This window comes from Hippocampus zosterae, chromosome 2 (assembly GCF_025434085.1).
Source record: "Hippocampus zosterae strain Florida chromosome 2, ASM2543408v3, whole genome shotgun sequence".
In the NCBI taxonomy this organism is placed as follows: Eukaryota; Metazoa; Chordata; class Actinopteri; order Syngnathiformes; family Syngnathidae; genus Hippocampus; species Hippocampus zosterae.
In genome coordinates this window covers 34,373,401-34,392,382 of record NC_067452.1, presented here as the reverse complement: position 1 = coordinate 34,392,382, position 18,982 = coordinate 34,373,401, and the positions used below count along the sequence as shown (strand labels likewise).

Sequence of the window (18,982 nt, the reverse complement as noted above, 5' to 3'; positions counted from 1 at the left end):
AACTCTTATGTGGTCCATGATGAAAACCAGTTTGACACTCCTGGTTCAAAACAAATAAATGCATCTGTCGAAATAAAGGGCTTTAGAGAAGTAGCTCAAATAGTTCGACGTCCGTTTTCTGATGAGCACTAGTCGATACAAAGGGGACGACCTAAGCGACTCCTGATGAAGTTATTGCACGTGTGTGCGTGCGCGGCGATATCTGGGGGTGATTGTTTGTGTGGCTACAAGACCAACATCCCTATTTAATTCGGAAGAATAAAAAGAACATCAAATGATTGGTATTACACAAGCTGGCGGCCTGTGAGATGACCACACGAAGAGGAGACGCGCGCGCGCGCGTTTGTGTGTGTGTGTGTGTGTGTATACACAAAAATAATGGAGGACGAGAGGGACGAGCTGAAGCGAGAGAGAGCTTATATAACTGAAATGAATGTCTGGTTATACAAGTAGGATTAGAGTGGCGGGGGGAGACTGGTTATGCAACCTTAACTAGAAATGTCACTGTGCCACGGTGGTGAGCTGTGTGTTTGTGTGTGTGTGTGTGTGTGTGCATGCGCGCGTGTGCGTCTTCTGGCTCCCAACTAGGATTAGCCAGCTTGATTGCTCTGATCCTGATCTGCTTCTCCTATCACTCTTCGCATCATCTTACTCCTCTACACACTTCCCCCTTCCCCTTTGGTGCTTTTTGTCTTTTCGGACTCCTAAAACTCCCCTCTCTGTGTGTCACCAACAAAATGAAGTGTGCGTCAAAAAGCGTGTGCATATGTCCCTGTGAGAAAGTGACTTGGGGAATGAGGGAAGAGTACACAATGTACCCTGTGGACATTTGAAATAACTTTTGATGCGCCACAGTAGATAGAATGATTTCCAAAATGGGAGCTGTAACAAGTATTAAATATCCTTCCAAAGACAATGACGGTCAGAGAAGTTGTCATTTAACAATGGCCTCATTATGTTGTATGGCATGGAACCAGTTCGGGTAACCAAAACATTAGACCCAGCTCTCAATATGAAAAAGCACAGAGAGCTATAATTAGAACAAAACTGAACATTCTTCGTATAAAAAGAATATTCAATTCAGTTGTTGTGAAAGTGGTCATAACGTTGGTGTGAATTTGGTCAAATTGATGTGTGCAGAAAAGATGCTTGCCACCATGTCAAACTATATAAAAAAAAAAAGAAACATTAATTCATGCTGGGCGGCCCGGTGATGCAGTGGTTAGCACGTCGGCTTCACAATGCAGAGGTACCGGGTTCGATTCCAGCTCCGGCCTCCCTGTGTGGAGTTTGCATGTTCTCCCCGGGCCTGCGTGGGTTTTCTCCGGGTGCTCCGGTTTCCTCCCACATTCCAAAAACATGCGTGGCAGGCTGATTGAACACTCCAAATTGTCCCTCGGTGTGAGTGTGAGTGGTTGTTCGTCTCTGTGTGCCCTGCGATTGGCTGGCAACTGATTCAGGGTGTCCCCCGCCTACTGCCCGAAGACGGCTGGGATAGGCTCCAGCACCCCCCTGACCCTAGTGAGGGTCAAGCGGTTCGGAAAATGGATGGATGGATAATTCATGCTATTAAAATGAAATATCAAGTTATTGCGGTAAGACTGTATCAGTTCCAATGCCATCAAATCTATTATGTTGTTGTGTTGAAACTGTATTCATTCAAAGGTCATTCCAGAGTCTGTTCGTAGTGAAACAATTCTATATTTTCATGGTCTCATGTCATGTTTGTTTTGCAATGCGAAGCTATCATCCCTTCAGGCATTTCAACAATGCGCATCTGGCCCATTAAAGGATTTAAGCAGCTAAAAGTATGCGCGAGGTTCACATTTATCCAATTGGAGGGATAACTTGCCAGCTGGGTGCCTAGCGCAGCTCATTCTGTGCTTCCACAGGCGCCTGACCTACTAGCCTACTTAACGCAGTCAAAGGGCAAAGTGCAAGGGGGGCCTTGAGGCTAAGAGTTGTAGAGCCGGCTACTTCAGGAATCTGGATTTCCGGTAGTACTGTCTTTGCAACTTTCCTTCCTGCCATGTCTTTAGAATGTTTGATTTATTAATGATCCTATATGGTAAGTTATCTATTTATTGGGAATAAATATGAACTGTTGTCATTCAGTCGAACACGTCAATGCCGCGGTCAGATCACACGCGACTTGAGCTGCTCTCGTGACGCAATTACATAAAAAGTCAATACGGTTTGCGCAATTATGTGAGAGGTCGTGCCAAGCTGCACAATTGACGTGTTTTGAGGCGATGCAACTGGGGGCGAGCCCGTTCGCTCAATTTGATCAATTTAACTGGAAGGCACGCACCGTGTCGCAACAGCCAATTGACGTTGACATGTACCTTATTACATCACACACACTGTAGACACAGCACTCCGAAGCAACACACACGCTGTCGTATGCAAGTGATGTGGTGGAAAAATGAGACTAAATAATCACGGGGGTCTTCCTGTAAAGGGACCGAGCCAAATAGGAACGGGCTTAGAGAATGGTGAGCCAGGAGGTGATCGCATCTATTAACTCACTCACTCCCAAAGACGTTTTTAAACGTCTTTTCAGACTTGGGTCTAGAATCGGCTGGTACTGGATGAGTTAAGCGTACTTGAAACGTGAACGAAGTCAAAGTTTGAGCACAACCGCTTGCCACCTGATTGACTAGGAATTTTAATATTCTTTGTTTGTCCTGTCAGAAGAGGAGGAGGAGGTATTCGTCTTCCTCTCTGCTGTGGTTTGGCGCAACTTAACACAGATATGTTAGTATCACGCGATCAAAATCACGTGAGAAACGCGAGGCGAAGTGACATTTTGTCTTCTGTCTGAACAGAGCGTAACTCAGTGGCTAACCAAAACAGCAGCGGCAAGTTAAAAATGAGTTGGACCTGCTATTTAGCTTCAGCGAAGACCACTTCCCTGTTAAATGTTGTGCACAGGTGTGTGTGCGTGTGTGTATGTGTGTGTGTGCGCGCGCACGTGAATGCGTCTCGCGCCCTCTGACCTGCTTTGTGTGTGAACTCAGTGGTGGAGGCACATATGTTGGTCTTGACATCCTGGCATGTGCCGATGCTGTTGGACTGCAGGCGGATGACGTCCTGTCTAATCTCCTGCTGCGACACTGATGACGATGACGACGATGATGATGATGATGACGCATGCTTTGTTACATCACCTGCACAAAGGCATCGGCGAAATAAGCATAACAAATCAATGCTTTGTGTTCACACTCTTACCCAAATGTGGTCACACTTCAAAGCTTGTATGGATGGATCAAAAAAAAAAAAAAAAAGAATTAAATGTGGTCGTCATCTGCCTCTCTGCATCGGTTTGGTGATTTGGTGGGCGAGCAATGCGTGTGACCACTAAATGTATCGTTGGAAGAAGTACTGGAAATGAATGGATATGGATGCCAGGGACACACCGGTTTGATATTCAGGCAGCAGTGGTATGGGGAAATCTTGCTTTCTCTGGTCATCCAGACGTCGCCTTCTCTGTAGCTCCTCCTGCTGAGCACTTTTGGTGACGGCTTCCAGCTGATGCTCCCTCAGTAACTTCCTACGATCACAAGAGCGGAACACGAGAACTCGATGAGACTTTAACCTGCGTCCTTTGTGGATTAAATTCCCAGTACTATCACGGACGTCTCTCCAATAGAATTTGCTTACCGAATGTTACGTCTCATGTGCGAGGGCTTGGAGCTTCTCTTTCTGTTTTGTGTCAGGGTGGAGGGCGAGGTGGTCCTTTGGCCGGAGACCCCAGAGTGGGGTCTCGAAGCGGGTTTTGAGGGCGCGGGGTTTGCTGGCGTCCCCCCGGAAAGTGAGGTAGATGGTGGAGGGGTACGATGCCATGCTGCCGTGTCGCCTCCCTGAGCCTCATTCTCTGAGTTGAAGGAGGCACAGTGGGACTGATCTGAGGAACAAAGGAGGGGGGGCAAAGTTAAACATGCGAAATGTCATGTCATCTTTGACATTGCTTATCCCATCCAGGTAAGCGAGGAACATTCATTCATTCATTCATCTTCCGAACCACTTAATCCTCACTAGGGTCGCGGGGGGTGCTGGAGCCTATCCCAGCTGTCTCCGGGCAGTAGGCGGGGGACACCCTGAATCGGTTGCCAGCCAATCGCAGGGCACACAGAGACGAACAACCACTCGCACTCACACTCACACCTAGGGACAATTTAGAGTGTTCAATCAGCCTGCCATGCATGTTTTTGGAATGTGGGAGGAAACCGGAGCACCCGGAGAAAACCCACACAGGCCCGGGGAGAACATGCAAACTCCACACAGGAAGGCCGGAGCTGGAACCGAACCCGGTACCTCTGCACTGTGAAGCCGACGTGCTAACCACTGGACTACCGGGCCGCCCGGGAGGAACATGTAAAATCCAAATTATTTATCTTTCGCATTCTCAAATTCTTGTGGGCTGTGTATTCAGATCATGAGGTGTCTTGAGGAAATTCACAAATGCTAGACGCAGCTCATTTTTTACCTACTGGTAACTGCCATGCACTGCTTCTTTACAATTCTGTCAGCATTGACGGACATGGCGAGGGCAATGAAACCTTAAAATGGCTTGAATTTGAAAATCAATGCACATCAAAAGCGAACCGAGACGTTGATGCAGTGCATTTCTGAAACGCGACAATCGTGACATTAATGTGTGGTGTTGCAGGAAATGACCAAATGTCACTTGCTTTGCCTGACAGTTATTTTCCATCCATCCTCATTTATGAATGACAAATTCAGTTTTGCGTTCAATTGAAGAGGGCCAAAGTTAATCAATTTGTGATTGATCAGATCGTTGCATGAATCAAGTCTGCTCCTATGATCCTTACATCGGATTAACACTCACAGTGACACACCCATGAGTTAAAACTCAGGAAAAAAAGTCATGAATATTTGAAATATCACAAGAACAATTTCCAAGTCAATTGCGTGGCTCCACCCGCATGCAGCATGCAGTCATCAATCTCAAACCAAAAGTGACACAAAAAAATGTTGTTTTGTTGTCGTTTCTGCTTCTACCACCAACCCAGCTGGAATCTGCGTTCACTTTTTCACCTTTCACATTTTCCCGCAACACTCCTCCCTTTTCATTTGCTCTGCCAGAAACACACTGAACCAGATCTCGGGTTTATGTAAGCGCTGGATCATAAATACGGCCGGATTACGAAATGAAAAGCAGGAAACGCACACAAACACATGCGCTGAGGACAAGCGACGTCAGGAATCTGCCAGGGATGACGGCACAAAATGATGCCAAACACGCACAGGGGCATTGATCACAGTCACTTTCCATGTTTATGACACCTGATATAAAAGGTTGAGAACCTGCAATATCCACATGATGATAAGAATGTGTGCAGACAATCTGAGGCAAGCTGCCTTCCAAAACAACTAGCACAAAAACACCCATTCTGTCCATGATACATAATCAAAACAATGCGGTCGCTTAAATAACACCAGTCTGTCTCAGTGCGTGTATGTGTTTGTGCGCGTGCGGTGGGAGATATCTAAATGCATGCAGGCACTAGCATTTCTAACCAATCCCTGGCGGTAGGATGTCAATAAAGTCGTGTCAATATGAAAATCATTTCCTATTCTAATGGTGGCGGTGTAGGTGTTGGGATGTTTCTGTCCTGCGCAATACAGCAAAGTATTATTGTGAGTACAAAATTCATTGTTTAGCTTTAGCATTAACAGTGGATGTTCTATTCAGATTTGTATTAGACTCATGATAAAATGTTGCTGAAAACCTTGCCTATACAGTCAAGGGGAGGTTTATGACGGTATCAGTAAGATTTGGGATTTTGCCCGAGGAGAAATTTGTGACATCGCTTCAAAACATGTTCTTGAAATGACACTTTCAAGTGCGCTTTGAGTGTGAATGAAAAACGAGACTGTTCTTTGTTCTTCATGTGCACGACGATATCGCTTCAGCCAAGGACACAGGTTTTGTTATCTCAGTCTGATAGTGGCAGATACATAAAAATGCGTCGGATTGAACAGATTGCAGAAACATTCCAACTCTCTCTCGACCCCCAGAACAGTGACTGTATATTGGACTTCATGACATGCATATAGTGCGCACACACACGCACACACACTGAACAACGACCTCACTTTCATCTGCCCACTCCACTTCCTGTCCTTCAGTTCAGCATCTCACGGTGAGCACTCAGTGAGATGCGGAAGGGAAGGACAGGAAGTGGAGTGTGCAGATGAAAGTGAGGTCATCGTTCAAAGAGTAGGGATGCTCAGTTCTTCACAGGAAGAGGCGGCAGACATGTACATGATAAATGAATGTTTGCACTTGACACATCACTAGTTGAGTGTGTGAATGTGTGTGTGTTTGTTTTATCTACCTCTCTATCTATCAAAAGATTTGGCTAGCTAGCTACCTAGCTAGCCAAATCTTTTAGCTAGCCAGATTGATAGATAGCTCAATAGCTAGCTAGCTACATCTTATGATCCATCCATCCTCTCTAACGCTTGTCCTTCATTAGGGTTGGGTGAGCTGGAGCCTATCCCAGCTGACGTTTGAGGTAGAGGCGTGTGTTATACCCCCCCCGGACTGGTCCCCAGCCAATTACAGGGCATATATGGGCAAACACGCATTCACACTCATATTCACATCTATATGGTCAAGTTAGGGTTGTAAGAAGAAGCTGGAGGACCCGGAGAAAACCCAGAAGCACACTGATCACATGTAAACTCCACAGAGAAATGATTGTCGGCAGAGATTCGAATCCGGAAAAATCCTAAATGTGAGGCAAACATGCTAACTAACAACTGTTGGACCTTCCTGCCCCTTATTCCTATTGTTCAATGCAAAGCCCATATTAAATAAATTCAAATAAGAGAACGTGCAAAAGAATCTACTGATGGTGTTGCAGCCTTGTTATATTATTGTCAGATATGGTGACATATCATATATATAGGAGTAATAGAGCAAAATATAAAAAGAGAATTACATGAGATTGCATGTATGTGGTAATAAGATAAAGATAAGATATCCTTTATTCGTCCCACAATGGGGAAATTTACAGCCTCCAGCAGCAAGAATGTATGTAGAAAGAAGAAAGGAGAAAGAGAAAAAAAAATACAGAATAAGAAAATACAGGAGTCACAAAATATAGCATGCAGGTTAGAATGACAGTAATGGGTATTGTACTATGTTTACAGTAGCATTAAAAGAGCAAGCAAGTTGCTCGTGTAAGCACCACAGATGGGAAAAAAAATCCAGAAAATAGTGCAATACTCATTAAAATTCATCTCGTTTGCCAGATTAAATTTAGCTCCCCAAAACAGACATGAAGAAGATGTGCAACTTTTCACACACAGACCTGCTGACACACATCCCGCATTAGGCAATTAATACAGGAATTACCGAACCTATAGAGAATCAAAATACAGATGACGTATTGATTAACAAGCTGCAAACTGTTTTTTTCAACACTGCAAATACTGGCGGGCTTGAAGACATCAACAAATTGTAATTTATGAGATCCAAAGAATGTGAGGCCACAAAATCTATACTGTATGTGCATGTGTGTCTGCTAGGGGCGTTTCAGGGAAAGGCGGAATGTCTTCAACTACCTAAACGTTACATAAGTACATCTTCGTATACTGTATGTTTAGGGTTTACATAACTTCTCGGTAAATGGCTGAAGGACATCAAACCACAACTTGTGCTTTTTGTGTGCACATGTGTCAAATAAGTGGCTTTTGCTGAGAAGTGTCGGCGCTGAGAGGAAAGGACAAATGTGACTTTAGCCAAATGAATTTCATCCAGTCTTTGATGATTAACAAAGAGTAGTAGCGATGAACTGGCTTGCGATTGAGGCATGTCGAGGCGCTTTCTCTAATTTCCTCAGTGGACACGGTCAAATTTAGCTATGCTGCTGCTTTTCAAAAACCCATTTCATCGTTCAAGTGTGCATTCACACAGAATATAAGACTAAAGATTGCAATCTGGAGTGGGAGTTTCCTCAGCTGCTTCGAAAGCAGTAAAATACATACTATGACGGCAGCGGTCAAAACTGTCCGCTTCCAAAACGCTGAATGACAAACATACGAAAAAACACTTTTGGCCCTTTGCAGACGCTTCAATGTGCTTCGTTGGAAAGCGGCAACTTCCATTTATCATCATTTTGTAGCATGCTTGCTTGTCTGATTTGATGGGGTAAAGGCCCACCGTGTGCCAGCGGATGGGACTCCACTCCAGTCCACTAGGTGGCAGTACAGTGCATTAAAACGTGTGCGTCACCTTGCACATGCAGCATGTTTCTGACAACAGTTCAACCTGCTGGATATGGTGGATCACTAACGCCGCGTGGGCCGAATCCAAGCAGATTTTAGTATCAATACATTTTTTATAGCGCCGATCCTGTTCAGAGAGCAGCCATTAAATTGTCTTATTTAATGCTTAGTCAAGTCAAGTCAAGAGCATTTATAGAGCACTTTCAAACAGCCATCGCTGCATACAAAGTGCTGTACATGGAGTGATTTAACATGCACAATAAAAAGTAAGACAAACCGGTAATAAAGGCGGTAGAAAGCACCAAACAGTAAAATCAAGAACAAATCTAAGTCATGCTGAGTCGAACGCCCAAGAACACAAGTGAGTTTTGAGGAGGGCTTTGAAGATGGTCAGCGAGGAGGCTTGCCGAATGTTCAGTGGGAGTCTTAGTCATCAATTCACCCATAGGAAGTATTACACAAATTATTGTCAGGCGCCTCCTGCAACTACCTCTCCGAAGAAAGTCTTCTTCCAATTTTTTTTTTACTTTCCACACACACATGTGATGGAACAATCTGTAATAAGTGGATTCAATCCCATCTACCTTGTTCTCACCTGCCTTTGCTTGATAGTGGGCAGATAATGACAGCTATTTACTTAAAAAAAAAACAACAACTTGGTCGCACATTAGACTAAATTGTTCCAGGAAGAGTAAAGGAAAATGACCGGCACCGAATTCTGTGGAACTGAAATAATACATGTGACATCCACGACAGCCCGTTCATACAGACCCACGTCTTAAAATTATCCAACGTGCCGGGTCACAGATGAACGCAAAGGTGCCGAAGAGGCCACCGGGCTCAAGAGGCTGCTTCTTACATTTGCGTTCTGTCTGGCACTGGTGTAAACATGCAGGCACACTGTCTTGAGTACAAATCTCACACAGAACGTTACTCTCGAACGATGGCGACGCTGAGGGGGACTTGAGAGGGTGCTTATATAACCGCTGCCTGTGGCTGTTACACAACCATGCGCACGCACACACACACACAGACGCACACACACACTGACACACCATCTTGACTTTTGACACAATAAAACAGTGGCACATACTGCATATGTGTGTGTGTGTGTGTGTGCGTGTCGTCTTACACGCGTTCTCTTTCACACGTTTCTATTACTTGAAAAGATGTCAAACAACTCAGACTTATTGAGTGTGGTTGTTCTAAGCAACGGATCCTGTAAATTTGTAAACAAATAAATAAATAAAAAGTAATAAACTTGAGGCACACTTAAAACGGAGCTGCAAGGTGCTTTTAACAGAACAGGACTGGAGGTTGTCATTACTGTAACCATGACAACCACTGAACACGGTATTACAAAGCCTTTTAAAAAGGATCTGACCCAGCAACATGAAAGGTTATGTACAACCTGTGTCGAGGAGTCTTTTACAATTACCTTAATTAAACTCTCATTTTACCATCTTGAAGAGAAATGAAGAATTTCGACATCTTCTATTCATCAACTTGTATTACAGGTCAGAAATGACGAACGATTAACATTAAAGCACTGGAATAGTTTTCCTCACTTCAGGAAAGCAAGTAAGTCTAAGTGTGTCCAACGCCGTTCTTGTAAATTCTGGCTCACCCCCCAATTACTGCTGCAATTATTAAAAGGGTAACAGCAACAGGTCTCGGAGGCTCCAGACTGGCCCGAAATTGGTGCCATTTAGCCCCTAAAATTTGAGACAGCGCAAGTCAAATTTTTTGTCTATTCACACATGCGATCGGTTAAACGTGTTGATTTTTTTTCCCTGACAAACCTCTGCGCCACACTTTCAATTCAACAGTGAACTTGTGAAAATCAGTGGATTTAAAACTTAAGGACCACTGCGTTCGTACGAAAAATAGTTTGCCTGGAGCCATAGGCCCACAACCATTGTGGTGGACACTAACATCATCATAATTGGGGTATTTTTGTTGTTTGTTTTACATAAATTCTCATTTGAGCAAGCCTCTTTTGTTAAATATAGATCAGTCTAAAGTTTTGACGCAAAAGAAAGCCTATCAGCCCCAAAGGTATGAGTGTCTGCATGTTATTTTCCACCTATTACGCGGTCTAGTCAGTGTGCGTGTGTGTGTTTGTTTTACTCATGGCTCCGAGACCTTTGACTAGAAACAGAGTTTGGGGAAGATGACGTAACCACTGTCATTAGCTTTTGGTTAAGTATGAAAGCCTTTAGGTCACTTGGCGTGGCGCGTAGACTTTGGTGGGCACAGCCTGAGGTGGTGGCGTGTCCGGAGGATTTGAATCAATAGGAGTTTCGGAAATGAGTGATTTTTTTTTTAAATTGAAGGAAATTATTCAATGAAAATGATTACGGTGAGGTGTTGTGTTGGTGCAGAACATGAAATGATCATTTAGGGTATGACCTGATGCAGTGTATAGTCATTCAAGCAGAATTTCTTGAATTGTTTATTTTTTTTGGGGGGGGGGGGGGGATACCAACATTTGGCCTGACAGCTCTGCAAAACAGCACATACTGAATAGATAAATGGAAAAAAAAAACAACTCAAAATAAATATTCTGATTCAACTGCCCGAAAAAGTGAAAGATCTCTCGTCTGTGCTGCACTGATTGGCCAGTCTGTAAAATCGTTTTCTTTTGGGCATACCGAGATAAAATGTGTTATGTAACTTGCCTTACAAAAGACCCCCAAAAAAACATGCATGTGCACGCACACACACACACACACACACAGACACACGCACACACACACACACACACACACGCACACACACAGACTTCTTATATAACAGCCTTTGCTCAATGAGTTATTAAGGCTCCTTTTAATAGCGTGGAAGCAGGTGAGTTACGAAATCCTCCGCAGAGGATGTAGGGGTGAAGAGGCACCAGAGAGTTCAAAAAACTCAAGAGCAGAAGGTGACAGAAAGACAGCATATATATACACACACACACACGTGATAGAGAGCAGGTGAAGCGACTTGGAGCTGTTTGTAGGCCAGTATGTCAACGCTGCTGGAGGGGAGGAGGAGGAGAATGAAAGTGAGTGAGATAAGAAGATCACAGATGTGCGAAGCACGCGACAAAATTCAATTTAAAAGGACGTCTGGGGTAATAGAAGTGGTATGATGCCAGCCGGCATCTTCGGTGGTGACGTCTTATGAAAGCAGTTCAGACTTCATGTGCTCCCTGCATTCAACTCAGACACACACGCTGTTCCGAATAGGACAGCTTGTTCCTTTCTGGCATGCAATTATGGCAAAGCTGAGTCAGTCGCGCAGCAAAGATACCTCAGGAGTGCTGTTGAAAGCGTCATTTCGAACTGTGAATATTTCTGAGCCCAATACACACTATCAATAATCGGCAGCTGCTCACCACACAAGGGAAAGTAAACGCACACACAGAATGGGTGAAAGTGGAGCAGGGCATTGTTTCATCCTTTCCTCACGACCATACGTGGCGCATTAGAAGCAACAACAAAATGTATAGTGTTCTTTTACACAACACCAAACAAATCGGATTTTTAAAAAAAATTATTGAAACTTGTGTGTGTGATTTCAACACCTGACAAAAAAAAAAAAAAAAAAAAAAACATCGTATGAAGTGATATTTCCCAAACTTGAGCTGGTCTATATTTACTGGTCAAGCGAAATGCTGTTACAAAACCACATCATATAACATCCATCCATTTTCTGATCCGCTTTATCCTCACAAGGTTCGCGGGGCGTGCTGGAGCCTTCGGGCAGCAGGCGGGGGGCACCCTGAACCGGTTTGCCAGCCAATCGTAGGGCACACATAGACAAACAACCATTCACTCTCACAATCACTCCTCGAGACAATTTAGAGCGCCCAATTAACCTGCCATGCATGATTTTTGGATGTGGGAGGAAACCTGAGTACCCGGAGAAAACCCACACAGGCACAGAGAGAACATGCAAACTCTACACAGGAAGCCGGAATCGAATCCGGCACTTCTGCACTTAAGCAGTCGACCACAAAGCCGCCCATCATACCACATCATCTCACACAATTTCACATCCGCCACCATATCAAACCGCATCATATCGTGTATGTTAATACATGCTGCGGCAATGCATTATGTCTTGTTTAAGCGTCAACTTGGGTCTTGAGTAGAAAAAGTCCAGGCAAGAACTACTGAATGTAAAAAACAACAACAACAAAACACTTAGCGTCGAGAGTCTTGGAAGAGGGCAACACGTCTACCTCACAGTTTGGCGCTTCGGAGATCAGCACCAGCCTTCCAGTGTGAGTTTGCATCGAGCATGTTTTGTGTAGCTTTTCCTCCAATGAGAAAAATCCACCACAACCTCCCACATCGCAATACCTTGCATGTTAGATTCATTGAAGACTAAATACTCTGCCTGTAAATGGTCTGAAAATGAAAATGACTTGTCAACAATAAAAATGAAAATCTCTGAAAGCTATTCCGAAAAATGACTCTGTTCATTCATCTAAATTAGACTTCGGGCGCCGCCGGGTTTTATTCCGCTGCCGCCTCGCACGCTTACCCCGCTAACCCACTGGTCTGATGAACTGTGGTTTGCCTGCCTTGAAAGGCACACATTTCCAGCATGGCCAATCACGCGCAGGCATTGCTTCACGTAACCGTAGAAACAGCCAATCGTATCGCGGCTGAGAGAAGACAACGCGGGAGGAGAGCAAGCCGGGTGCACGTGGGACCAGCAAAAAAAAAAAAAAAAAAAAAAAAAACCTCACCGGAGTAAAAATGTCTGAAAATTGAATTTAAAAAAAAAAAGGAGCGTGGAAGTACAGATAAAAGGGAAGGGAACCGAGAGCGGGAAGGGTATGAGGAAAAAGGTGGCAGGGACGGTTGCATGTCTAAGTAGGTATGGATCCAGTGTTACACAACAGCGTTAAGTAACTTCACAATTATCAGCCAACGACTGAAGCATATTTTGAAGACTTCTGAGGTTATTTGAAATGTCAAAGCGGCTCTCTGTACCAACTGGACGTGTTTCTCCGCACCAAAATCTCCTACAAAACACAAGCGTTATTCTAGTCTCGGAATTGCATTGGGATACAGCTCAGTTGCATTTGAGAAAGAACCTTTTAATAAAGTCAGATTCGTGTTTTCTCATCCCGTCTCATCCAATGTTCCGAATATGGGAAAAAAGTATTTTAACCTCGACTCCCCAGGCAGGAAGACTCCCCCCTGCCCTCACAAACTTGCTCCATCTCAGTCGTGCGACAGCAATGTGCGTTTCGAGTCACCTACCTGTGAACGACTCGGATTCGTCCAGGAGCAGCATGACTCTGGAGTGAAGAAAATGGTTACTCTGCTCTTCTTGGCTTCTCACCACCTCTTCACCTTTGGTTTTTTTTTTTACCCCCACCCCAACTCTTGCTTTAAACCTCTTGACCTGCGCCCCTGCAGGCAAAGCGAGAAGCGTTAAGAAAGCCAACAGGAGGCGTCGATGTCTGTCCGTCACGTTTGTTTTACGCCAAGCCTTCCTTTAGCACGACTGCCACAGTGACTGACTGACTCACTGACTACTGGCTGGCCCACTCCGTGTGCCGCTTTCAATAACAATGTCAACATGAGGCAGAGGCAGGAAGGAGGGCTGGCAGCTGAAAAACTTACATAACCCCTCATGCTGAATGCGGGGCCCCTGTGAGGGAGTTGGGGGGGACCACGAAGGCCGACCGCGCATCACTCTGACCCGCCACACACCTCGAGACGAAAGGAGACGCCCACGCATTCAAGTCTCATTTCAAAGGAAAAGGGTTTCGTACAGTATTTTCAGGAAAGAATTGGTACGTTTCGAATTCGAGTTTGTTTGTTCATTGAACATAAAACATATACAGTAATAATTTGACAGAAAATAAGGTAGATAAAAAAGTAGAAAGAAAGAAATCAGTCTTCATTCAACACAGTTATTATGTTCAAGGAAGTAGGAAGAAGTAAAAAACTTATCAAGTGCTACCTACGTAATATGTTATTTATATAAAAAAACAAAAACAAAACATTGATGTTGTTTGCCTGGAAAGCCACAGGCATAACTGAAAAACGATATCAGCATTTCCATGACAGGTTGTGGCAGGGTGTGGCGTGTGCAAAATAGAAACTGGGATTTCTCTTCCTTCCATTTATTGGTGTAAAAATGCCACAAAAAAAACAAACAAACAACCCCCCCCCCCCACACACACTTTTTGAAACACAGTTTTAAGCATTGGCAACCAGTTCACATTGCACATATCTGCTCCCCCACGGGACTTTTTTTTTTTTAAATCCGAATGCACAATGGTACCCTTAAGTTACGATAAGTCTTTCTATACTTTTGTAATCATGTTTTTGTTAATCGCAGTTGCAATACTAGTGTAGCCTATAATATTATAACAAAAAAAAGTCAATGGCTAACCATCATGACATGTAGTTTTTTTTTTGTTGCTAGGACTATTTTATTTTGCAGCCCGTCGCATTCCGAGAAATGAGACAAGCCACACTAATAATAACAAAAACAATGCTTAGCATTCGTATTTCCTACAGAATTCTAAACATCACATGCAGAACCAGTTTGAAGCAAACACGAAAGTCCTACTTCAACTCTCCATGTTCGCACTTTCCTTAAGTGCAAGTACACACACACACACATGTGCGGTAAAACATGTCGCTGTACATTTTCAACTGTTGTTTTTTGGGCGGATATTTATCATGTGAGGTAAAATTAGCCTCTTACAAAAAAAAAAGACCCCACAATCATAAGCGTGTCTTGTATGAAGTCACTTTTAGGTTTTATACAGAACCGCCTGTGCTTTCACACAACAACACTGCATGTTTTGTGTGACGTCAGTGGGAGCATCAAACACCAACGTTGATTCCGAGGGAATTAAGCCTTGGGCGCGAATGGTCTCCGCCAATGTGAGAGTTCCCATTTACACACATGGTCCAGGGCTCAGAACCTCCCGCCAAAGACAGAAAAGTTTCGGAATGGTTTTGTCCTGACCACATTTCATGGCGGTGGTGTTTATACGGAACAGTAACCCACAAAAGGTGTTGAAATCGGGGCTTTGAAAAGATGCTCTTGACAGACAGTTTGCATGTGTTCTGCTTTTCCAATTATGTATAGAAGCTGCAAGAACATACTGATCATACATACTGCAAATACAACGTACATCGCATTGATGTGGCACGATAATTTACATGTCAGTCACTTTTTGTAACTGCATAGTTAAAAAAAAAAAAATTATACCAGGGGTGCCCATTAGGTAGTTCCTGATCTACCGCTAGATCTAAGACAGGTCCCAAGTAGATCTGAGGAGTGTCGAGAAGAAAAAAAACAAACAACCATTTGTGTGTCTTTGTACATGTTAGTAATATATTTTTTTGTGTTAATATACACTGCACCCTCACCATCTTATCAGTCTCATTTTCACTATTTTTTAAAAATAAAATAAAGCAAGTAAATCATAAATTTACGGTGGCGCGTGATTACCTCACCGGAAGTTGTTAGCGCTCAGCAGTTTGCAATTGTGATCAGAGCTGTTGCGCTCTATCTTTTATCGTCATGATTCTCATTCAGAGTTTGCGTCTTGTACAATTCACAGAGGGCACGAGCAAAGAATAGGAATCTAGGAGGGCCCTGGGAAGCACTTTAAAACGGTACGTGTGGGCTACGATGGTTAACAGGCTGCAAAAGTGCGTGGCATGCCTCTGTTTCAGGCTGTTTCTCATCATGGCGTGTGTGTGTGTGTGTGTGTGTGTGTTTGTGCACGCCGGTAAGGGTAGATCCCGGGAGGTTAGTTGATCGAAAAGTAGATCTTCGATCCAAAAAGTTTGGGCACCCCTGATTTAGACGATATGGTATTTTTTTTCCTTGACTTGGTGAGCTAGATGACCAAAAATATTCATTTGGAGCGAGGGCATCTCTTCCATAAGAAGTCTTATGAAACCTCTGAAGCGCCCACTCAGCTCAACGATGGCACTGCACCACATTTGGGTCAAGGTGATGGACCCAACCCTATTCTTCCACCCCCACCTCGCCAGCAAATAGGACGACACGATCGAAGAGATAAGGTAAGAAGAGAAGGTAAGAAACAAGAAAAAAACAAAAGCCACTGAAGACACCTACTCCCCCATATCACATCATTTCAACTACTCTGACATATCCGTGCATCTTGCTCAGTTTGCTCCGTGCGCTAGTGAGCTCGGATGGGACTTACGAACGCGGGCCAGCCCCGAGCCTCTACCGGCACGATTGCTACCAGGCAGAAGGCCACTGGGACAATTACAAAACCACGGGTCGCTGAAAGCGGCCCAGACTTGCCGCATGCAGGAAACCTCCCGAGCTGGCTTGCTCCTCCCGCTGCTGCTGCTCTCCTTACTCCCCGCCCCCCGGCATACTGATACAGGGACGTGATGTCAGCGATCCCCGCCCACTCCAGAGACTGCCTTAGGTAACAAGGTTAAGGGTTCAACCGGGAACATGGCAATATTGTTTTATCGACAGTGTAGATTTGTGAGCATTTTGGCTTTTAAGTAACACATGACTCCACGCTTCCGTAACTAGATTTCATAATCATAATTGCTTTTTTGATTATTGATAGTGGTAATATGGTTCCGATGTTGTCAACCAGCATAAGTAGTGAGAAGCAATGGGCGCCATTCTCATGTTCAAGTGCCCACACATGACTGTCAATTACTAATTGTAAATTAGTCGCTGACTGCGGGAGCCAAGTCCCGGCAGTAAGAGCTGACACAAGAGAGACACTGCTTGTAAAGAAGAGTGAAGAAAATGAGGCACGGCAGGGAAGTTAGATTTGGACACACGGATCAGATGCTCAGAGGAAATGCAATTCTTTTCTCATTGCCAAACTTAACTATACAAGAGTTATTTGGATGCTGTTTTTTTTTTTGTTTCTTTGTTTGTTTGTTTGTTTTTATACTCTAACGCAGTGGTTCTAAACCTGAGTTCGATCAAACCCTCGGGGTTCGGTGAATCGGTCTCAGGGGTTCGACAGAGCCTCTACTGTACAATTAAAAAAAAGGTCGACTTATGTCTTGAATTTGTATTTACTTTTTTTCTGTTTTTAATAAATGCATTTTTTAAAGAAGGGTTCAGCGAATGTGAATAGGAACGGGTTGGTTTCGGTACCTCTAACAATGTTAAGAACCACTGCTCCTACGTGTTAAAAAAAAAAAGGTAAAGAACAGATGAATGGCATTTCTGGCACTGTGTTGTTATGCGCTTACTTTCACACACAAGCTGGAAACTCCATCTGCAAGGCCCCACGGATACATTGCACACACACATGCAGTTGGGGGGCGGAGCCGAACCAGAAAGCGGAGGAAGAGGCGGTGATGGCAGCAAAGTGAGGGGTGGGGAGGGGGTGGGGGTGGGGGCAAACTGGCTGCTAAGTCATTACAGCACACATGTTCACCTTTGCCACACTAGCACACTTCCTGTAGCCCCGCCCCCCCCCAAGAGGAAGGAGCGTTCACATTTCAAAGTTTATGACGGCACATATGAGATAAAAACATGCACACACACAGGAAGCACATGGAGCAGTCCTTCTACCAACTCATCATCAATCCCTTTTCTTTCAGCGCTTTTTGGCCACGACATTTGTCAAAGGAGCAGTATCTGTGCTTGGTGGTTGCACCTTCTCGGCAGCACGCCTGTACCAGCACAGATTTTGATTGGGAGGAATGTCGGCGCCATTGACTGTCGGTGCTGGACAGACCTGGGGCGCTTGTGTTTTTTGCGCCAGTAATGGGCAGCATTTTTCACAACCCCGATTTGTTCAGTGGCTATGTCAGCGCTGTTGGACAGTTGGCGTTGGTGCGGCTGGATGGATGGATGGCCGCTGAAGGTGAGGATGAGGAGAGAGGAGCGTTGGCGAAGAGCGCCGATGCGTATTTGGAAGCGTGAGTCGCCGCTTGGAATTGAAATGGATTTCCATGGGACAGGAGAAGTGAACCAATCTCTTTTTTTGTCAATGGATGCTACAGCTTCTTGTTGACTTTGAAACTTGGCTTGTAGCCGACGTGTGCACATTTTGAGCATGACGTCTCTGATCCACTGGTTAAAGGACACTTTGATTCTCTCCTCTTTCATCTCAAACCGCTTCAAACAACAAAGCGTGTGACGGAAAAGTGGTTAGAACTGCAGGACTGTCCGTGTTTTATGTTATGTGTTGTGTTTATTATTTTACTTTATGTTAACTGTTTTGTTAAGCGCTTTGTTACAGCTGCCGCTGTTGTGAAAGCGCTATATAAATCAGCATGTATTGTATTGTATTGTAGAAATTCAACTTTTGTCACAAAATTCCTTCTATGGCTTTAAAGCAGGCTTTGTTTAGGCTTTTGCTTTGGGTTTGGGAAGGGGGGTGCATTAATTCTGTTGGAATGTTGATGGGATTGTACAGTTTCAAATGATTTGAGACGTCACATCAAGACGCCAGCACTGATTTTGTCACACATCGAATTGACCGATTCCAGAGTGCCGTGTCTCTGTGTGAACTTGCGCACGCAGTCGCATTACTATTCTGTCTTTAATTGAGTTCTGTCGTCACAACCATTTTCAAAGTGAACAAACGACGACATCAATCCGCATTTAAGTCAAGATTGAGGAGTTTATATGGAGCATTTCCATTCTGTTTGGTTGTTTGTATAATCGGAAGAAAAGACTCCACGTGAAGCCGACTTCTGATGTAGGACAAGTACACAACTTGTTT

The 18,982-nt window shown here is 44.2% G+C and overlaps 1 protein-coding gene across 4 annotated transcripts in view; it reads right to left on the bottom strand.

Annotated features, from left to right (window-relative positions):
• The window catches only part of LOC127595665 (helicase ARIP4-like), a 56,436-nt gene that overhangs the window by 14,116 nt on the left and 23,338 nt on the right, over window positions 1–18,982 (bottom strand). For 3 of the 4 annotated variants that reach the window (XM_052057335.1, XM_052057337.1, XM_052057336.1), the window contains exons 3-5: window positions 3,664–3,907; window positions 3,420–3,553; window positions 3,000–3,170 (exon numbers count right to left, since the gene is read on the bottom strand). In XM_052057335.1, the coding sequence (XP_051913295.1) occupies window positions 3,000–3,170; window positions 3,420–3,553; window positions 3,664–3,907 (549 nt within the window). Of the gene's footprint in view, window positions 1–2,999; window positions 3,171–3,419; window positions 3,554–3,663; window positions 3,908–13,523; window positions 13,884–18,982 lie in introns of those variants that run through there. The other variant, XM_052057338.1, reaches the window with a different exon arrangement.